Source organism: Eptesicus fuscus, chromosome 13 (genome assembly GCF_027574615.1).
Source record: "Eptesicus fuscus isolate TK198812 chromosome 13, DD_ASM_mEF_20220401, whole genome shotgun sequence".
Taxonomy (NCBI): domain Eukaryota; kingdom Metazoa; phylum Chordata; class Mammalia; order Chiroptera; family Vespertilionidae; genus Eptesicus; species Eptesicus fuscus.
In genome coordinates, this window is record NC_072485.1 from 79,824,331 (window position 1) to 79,832,053 (window position 7,723).

General features: G+C 55.9%; 1 protein-coding gene across 1 annotated transcript; it reads left to right on the forward strand.

Annotated features, from left to right (window-relative positions):
- Window positions 1-297: 297 nt before the first annotated feature.
- Window positions 298-4,781, forward strand: BATF2 (basic leucine zipper ATF-like transcription factor 2). Its single transcript, XM_008159128.3, has 3 exons — window positions 298-336; window positions 1,517-1,621; window positions 3,186-4,781. Exons 1-3 carry the CDS (start codon window positions 298-300, stop codon window positions 3,822-3,824), a joined length of 783 nt encoding a protein of 260 aa, XP_008157350.2. The 3' UTR covers window positions 3,825-4,781.
- Window positions 4,782-7,723: the final 2,942 nt, after the last annotated feature.

Below are 7,723 nucleotides of genomic sequence, written 5' to 3' on the forward strand. Positions count from 1 at the left end.
CCACACCTGGGCTTTGATCTCCCTCCTCTGGCCCCCTCCACTGCCCTCCTCCCAGAGAGGTGGCCCAACCGGAAGGCCAGTGCGTGTTAGGAAATTCCAGCCACGTGAGCCAATCGAGCTAGGGATTCTGGGCAGCCCGTGGCTTTAGAAGAAACTGAAACTTGGCTTGCTGGGGGCGGAGTGGTCACTGGGGATTTAAAAAGCCACCACTTCCTTGGGTTCCCAGAGGGCACTGGGAGGTCACAGCAGCTGGGGGACACCCTGAACAGATGTGAGCCTTTTCCCACTGCCCAGGCCATGCACCTCTGTGGGGGGGAAGGGCTGCTGACCGGGACGGTGAGTACAGGGATCCAGGGAGAGGGGAGGAGAAGGGACATGTGCCTGAGGGTCCCCAGAGCCTGGGTGGGGAGAATAGGGTCAGAGCTCCTCAACCCAGCTCTGTACACGGGCTGGGCTCCACACGCCCCCCCCCCCCACACACACACACCTCTGGGCTTCAGTTTCCTTGGGGATCAGAATGAGGGCTTTCCAGCTCTCACATTGCAGATCCAGTCTCCAGGTTAGAACTTGGCCTCAATAGTGCTTTCTCCTAACCCACCTGTTCTCCCTTCACTGCCCTTAGGGTAGCCTCTCTTACCTCCCCAAATTATCCGGAGTGGTGTCCCTTGAAGGCCCTGCCCCTCTCCCAAGACCCAGGACCCAGAGGCCACCCCCTTCTCTCACTAGGGATCTTTCCCCCAAGCTCCAGTCTCCCCTCCCCTGAGCCTCCTCAGCCCCCAACCTCCAGTCTCCCCTCCCCTGAGACTCCTCAGCCCCCCACCCCCAGCACTTGTAATGGGCCTGCTGTGGCCATGGACCTAGGAGCAGAGTGTCCTCAGCCAGGGAGGCCAGGGCTCACCTGAGCTCTCTACACTCAGGACACACCTCCCTGAGGGACCTGAGTGAGGGGAGGTTGGGTTGCGGGGCCTCCAACATTCCTTCTTGCCTGACCTTCCAAAACTCTGGGCATTTGGGTTAAATAGTTCATCTAAGTATCATAGACCCCTCATCTGGGGCCCGGGGGCAGGGCAAGGTCACAGCTGCCCACCTTTGAGTCCACTCTTTTATCAGAACCAACTTCATGCGTTCATTCTAGGTTGTTGCCCTGCTAAAATGTGAGCAACTTGAGGGCGGGGAAGGAAAGGGCCCTGCTGCTTCCCCCTAGCTCAGAGCCTGACACACAGTAGGTGCTCAGTAAATATGAGTTGAGTAGGTGAATATCACCTTTGGGCCTGAGTTGAGCCTGGGCTCATGGAGCAGAGTCAGACCCCGCCCCCTCACGATGGGCAGCTAGGGAAACCACTTGACTGTGCCATGCCTGCGATGGGGTGTGTGGGCTCCAAGGGAGCCAGAGGTGGCTTCTGGGAGAAAGGGGACCTTTGGGGACTTGACTCGGGGAGGGCATGGCTTTACAAAAGGCCAGGATGGAAGGCACAGGCCGCTGCGGGGGCCTGAGCCCTTTGCTTGTGCCCAGCAGGACCCGGAGGGGCAGCAGCGGCAGCTGAAGAAGAAACAGGAGAACCGGGCATCTGCCCAGCGCAGCCGGAGGAGGCACACGGACAAGGCGGACGCCCTGCACCAGGTGGGGATTCTGCCTTCCCCTCCCCGCCTGCACTCCCCTCCCAGCTGCCTCCCCCCACCCACCTGTGGGCAGACCCCCACACGGCTGTGTCTAAGCATTGGAGAGACAGCTGTGAGCTCAGCAGCCGAAAGCAGCCCACCCTCCCCAGGGCTCATGTTGATATGGGGAGCTGGGCAGACAAATGAATGGTTCATGAGGTGATTGGCATGTCAGTGGTGATAGCTGTGGGGAACAAATTAAAGCAGGGAAGCCAGGGGGCCAGAGGGGGGGAATGGAAACCTAACAAGGGACGCCCTCCTTGAGTGGGTGACATTTGAGCAGCATAAGGTGGCGAATGAATGAATGAATGAATGAATGGAGTGACTCCATTTCTGGAGGCGAATTGAAGCCTTTGGAGAATTTAGGTGAAGGGTGACCTAACGACATTTTAAAAATGTCATTCCACATGTAGAGACCTGCCTGGATGGGGCTGCTGGTGGCTTTGACGCCTGTTAGGACTTTGAGTCCATGACCTAAGCAACATTTTTATGTAAAACACTCTTTCAACTTCTTCTTTCAAAAAATGCCCACAAGAGGAGGGTGAGGGAGGAAACCAAAGGAAGTCATTCAGCCTCATGAGCCAAAGAAATGGAATTCTTTTTATTTTATTTTGTTCTTTATTGTTTAAACTTTAACTGGTGGTCCGTGAGGTCCAAAAAGTTGGCGACCACTGGTTTAAAGTATTACCTATGTCTCCTTTTTCTCCCAAGAAATAGGAGTTCTTTCTGCTTTTTCCATCTCTGCTCATAAGTGGTTGTTTAGAAATGGAAGTTGATTTTTGTCCCCGTGGGTTCTCAGAACCCAGCAGGACAGAACCTGACCCAAGCTGACTCAGGGATGCTGAACAGAACCCGGGCCTCGGTGGGCGCGCAGGGCGCTGGGAGGTCCGGCAGGGCGCTGAGCAGCCTGGAGGTGTCCAGGGCAGGAGGAGGCTCAGCTGCATGAGAAGTCATCATCAGGACTGGTCCAGGGGAGGGGGCGCTGGACGGTGTCCAGACAGAGGCGACAGGAAATGCTCTGAGGAAGTAGAGTCCATCGAGGGACCGGAAGTGGGAGGGGTGGGAAAAGTTGAGAGAGAAAGCTGGAAGTGTGAGCTGGGGTCACCACGCTCAGGGGGCTGTGGGAGCCTTTAAAGGCTCTAGTGTTTGGTTAATGACATAGCTGCCCAATGGTTCCTCGGGCCAAGAAAACGGGGTGGTTTGGGGAGTCGCCCCAGTTAGGAGGCTGGTGGAGCTCCCAGGTGAGTGGAAATAGCAGGCTGGGAGAGACCACCGCCCGGGGAATTGAGGATAGGGGCAAGCACACCTGAGCCCCGGGGGGAGGTGGATGGGGGAGACTTGGTGGTGGTTGTGGAGGGCTGGCCAGAGGTAGCCAAGGGCCCCAGCCTGCGCATTTGCATGGCGGTGGTATCTTTTCCCTCGCTGGGAACCCTGAGGGGCTGGTGATGGGTGGCGGTGGATAGGGCTCGTGCTGAGCCCCTAGTGCTGGCTGACCTCCCTCCCTGCCCCTCTGCCTCTCCCTGCAGCAGCACGAGTCCCTGGAGAAACACAACCATGCTCTGCGGAAGGAGATCCAGGGCCTGCGGGCGGAGCTGGCGTGGTGGGGTCGGACCCTGCACATGCACGAGCGCCTGTGCCTGATGGGCTGTGCCTCCTGCTCGGCTCCTCTGCCCCCTGGCTGCTGGGGCCAGGCCAGGCGGCCCCTCGGCCCCGAGCCTCACAGGCAGCATGGCTGCCAGGAGCAACCAGGCCTGTTCCAGACCCCAGTCTCCTCTCCCCCGGCTCAGCAACTCTCTCCACACCCGCAGCCTCGTGGCTCCCCTGGCCTCCTGTCCCCTCTGCCCTGGCTGTCCCCGAGCCCCACCCAATCTGCGTCGCCCTCTGGCTCCAGCGTATTGGCACCTTCCTCCAAGCTCAAAGCCCCCCCGCCCCACTCATCAGCCCAACCTGCCCCTCACCAGCCCCGTGGGCCCGAGCACCTCAGCAGGGGGAAGCTGGTGCCCTCCCCGCTCAGCCCCTCGGCTGCTCTGGGGCTGGCCTGCCTGCAGGACCTGGAGCACAAGCCTGCTTTCTCAGCAGCAGACCAGCCCGGGCTGGGTGTGGACCTCGGCCCCCACCCGCTCCAGGCCTTCCCCCTGCTCTCCTCTGCTCAAGTCCACTTCTGACCCGGCCCCTGGAGCTGGGCTGGCCCTTCCTCAGGCTCAGGAAGCGGCCTTGGCACAGAGTCTCCTCCACGGCCCCCAGAGGCTGCCCTTCCGGGCCGACCAGCTGGCCCAGGACTTCCCAGGAAAAGGAAGCCGGCATCGTGTGCCCGTCGCCGACCAGGCCCTGTCACCACAGCTCTCTTATCTCAACTCCATGGTCATCCTGCAAAGTCCAGATGATCACTTTTTCAGAGAAGCAGACAGAAGTTCAGAGAAGGCAACGACTTGTCCAAGGTCACACAGCCTTTCTTGGGGCCCAAAACGCCACTCTCTGCCCCTTCCTCTGCTGGTGGGATCCTGGCCCGGGCACCGTAGGGGCTGAAGTCCCAGGAACTGCAGGCTGGTGTGAGGATGTTTAAGTGCTGGGAGCAGGGAGGAGCTCTCCCTTCCACTTTATGATTCCCAGGGCCACAGAGCGCTGAGTCCCTGAAACCTTGTCCTAACGAGGGGGTCCAGAGTCCAAGCCTGGGCGGGGGAGAAGCCTGGCGGGAGCCTGGAGGGGACTCTTTCTTCCGCTAGCAGGGTTTTCAGTTTCAGAACTGAACCTGGGGGGAGGGGAGGTTGGGGAGAAGCCTGGAAGTCTCCCCTGGGGTTTCTGCAGGTGAGGTGCCTATAGGCATACGAAGACCTGGGGAAATGCTGCAGGGTCAGCTTTCCAGGCTTTTCCCAAATAGTTCCCTGCCTCCCTCCTGCCCCCAAGGCCACGTGGGGGCGGGGTGTGATGTCCTGAGAGCCCTGCACATTGTGCACAACAGGCTGGAGGAAAGAGTGAGGGAAGGGCCGGGTGCAGGGTTCTGTTGAAGCAAGTGCTGGACCCGAACCTGAACCCGGCAGTAGAGAGACCTGTCTTCTTCAGCACCACCCCATCCTTGTGCCGCCCCAGGCCCCTCTGACAGTGGCCCTCATTGTTCTTTGGTCTGATGGAAGAACAGGGCCTGGGGACCAGGCTGGAGCTCAGCTGCAGTGTCTGCTCCAAATGGGGTTCTCACTCAGACCCAGGACAAGCACTGTAAGGGGCTTCAGGTGAGAAGAGCCCACTCTTTGTCCAGATGTTCAGCAGACACTACGCTAGCGAGTGTTAGACACACTCCAGGATGCTGAGCCTGTCTCCGCACATTGCTATGGTAAATAAAGTGTTTTCTGATTCCTTTTGCTTTGGCTAATGGTTTAAAGCTCTGCTTGTACATTGTACTATTGAAAACAAAGGGCCTCTGAAAGAGAGAGTTGTCTAGAATCTTAGGGGTGGGCAGTCCCTCATGGACCTCCTAATCTAACCCCCCTCCCATATTTCAGATGAAAAAACTGAGGCCCAGACATGGGATGGACTTGCCCAAGGCCACCCAGCAAGAGTAGGTTTAATGGTCACAGGATTGTGGGTGGCAGCAGAGCTGGGTCACCAGAGGTTTGGGGAGAGCAGACTGGTGGGAGGGAAGCCGAGATGCTAATTAGAGGGACCAGAGTTGATATAATGCACATGGACCAGGACGCGATGGGGGATGAGGATACCAGGGTCTGACTTGTGTCTCTATACCTAAAATTTGTCAGGCACCTGCTTGTTTTACTTGGGTTAATTCAGTGACACCTCTACTAACACTGTTCAGAAGGGGAAACTGAGGCCCAGGGGAGTTAAGTACCAAGTTCAAGGTCACACAGCTAGGAAATGGCATAGAACTGATGCAACATCAGGACCATATGGCCACAGGCAATCTTGCTTCCCCATCTTCTCCCTGTAGGCCCTGCACGGAGGGACAGCTATAGGCTGATAGATATGACCCAAGAAGATCTAAGCCTTCCTTAAGTTTATAACACATAAGAGAGGGATGTGACTAAATTAGCCTTGGTACACTCATACGATGATGACTGAAGAGGTCCTAAGAACAAAGAATGCTTTGAAGAATATTTAATGAGATGAGAAAATGCTTTGACATATTAAGCAGAAAAAAAAAAATAGAATGTGCAACTGTCACTACAGTTGGGTATTCTTCTTGTTTAAAAAATATAAACTGAATCGAAGAAGTGGGCAGAGGAAGGGTCGATTTTGGAGGGATATGTGCTAATATCTGTGAAGCCATCACTATTGCAGGAGCCTTCCACATGCTCAAAGAGATGGGAAGAATCTATATCTGAGTGTATCTATTGCTACATAACAAATTACTCCAAATCTTATCCTCTCACAGTTTCTGTGGGGGCAGGAATCTGGGTGTGACTTCGCTGGGTGCCTCTGACTCAGGACACAGGCTCCAACCAAAATATTGGCCAGGGCTGCAGCCACTCAAAGGCTCGACTGGGGGAATTCAATTCCAAGCTCTCTTCGAGGGCTGTCTTCAGGCCTCAGGAGGTCCACTTCCAAGCTCACTTCCAAGGTTGGTGGCAGGATTCTGTTCCTTGCGAGCTGTTGGACTGGGGAGTTCAGCTTCTTGTAGGCTGTTGGCTGGAGATGTAAGCTCCTTCCTGCGTGGGTCTCTCCGCAGGGCAGCTCCGCATACGAGCTGGCTTCTCTAAGCTAGCTTGAGAGCAAGGAAAGGTGAGCACATGGAAGCCACAGTCTTTTTGCAACCTAATTTCAGAAACGACATCCTCTCATGTTGACTGTATTCTAGCAGTAGAGGCAAGTCACTGGATCCAGCCCACAATCGAGGAGAGAGGATTACACAAGGACACAAAAACCAGGAGGGGGGTCAGGAGCATCCATCTGAGAGGCTGCCTACCACCCTGGGTGAGAACCAGCACTTTCTTGGGTCTTTCTTTTCGATTTATCACCAACACTAGCAGTTGGCTTTTTTTCAGGGAGCCATTTTTTCAGAAGGGAGCAACTTTGTCCCCTCTCTAGCAGTGGCAATACCCCCAGCAGTGAACAGAGAGGAACTGGTGGGTTTGGGGCTGAGAAATCCGCTCTTCCCCCACCCCCCAACTCCTTCCCTAGAGCCACACAGCCTCAAATTAGCCTTGCAGCAAGCACAAGGCAGCCACTGCCTCCTCAGAACGACCTTTGAAGTCACGCATGGACAGTCAGGGCTGAAATCGCCAGTATGCGCAGGCCAAAAAGTCTTCCATGCTTTCAAAAGTAATCACTCATGGAGGACTAAAGTTTAAACTCAATTTAAACTCTTTTAGCCCGCCCCCCCCCCCCCCCCATTCACCTTTGTAGTGGGTTGAACAGTGGCTCCCTAAAAGATCTGTCCACCCAGAACTGTGAATGTGACCTTATTTGGAAAAAGTATCTTTGCAGCAAATGTAATTAAGTTAAGGAACTAAAGCTGAGATCATCCTGGATTATCCCGGTGGGCCCTAAATCCAATGACCAGTAAAAGCAGGTCACCAATAACGGGAAGAGAAGACGCCGAGAGAGGCCCTGGGAAGACAGAGGCGGAGACTGGAGTTCGGCAGCCTCACGCCAAGCAACATCTGGAGCCACCCCAAGCTGGAAGAGGCAAAGAAAGCTGCTCCCTCGGGCCTTCAGAGGGCGCATGGACGCAGGGAGGCGGTGAGGAGGCCGCTGCAGTTGTTCAGGTGAGCGATGGTGGTGGCCACGCCAGGGTGGTGGTAAGGGGTCAGATTCAGGTGTGCTTCAGATAGAGCTGATGGGATGTGCTCACGGATTGGATGTGGGGAGAGGGAGGAAGGAAGTATGATGTTGTGGTTTGGGGCCTGAGCAATTGGTGGTTGGTAGTGCCAGGGACTAAGGAAGATTGAGAGAGGAGCAGTTTAGAGAGAGTGTGTGTGTGTGTGTGTGTGTGTGTGTGTGTGTGTGTGGCGGGGGGATCAGGAATCTTGTTTGGGCAATGTTCAATTTGAGGTGCTTATTTGTCATCCAACTGGATAAAAAAGCGGGCATGTGTGTGAGGGGGGGGTGGGGGGGG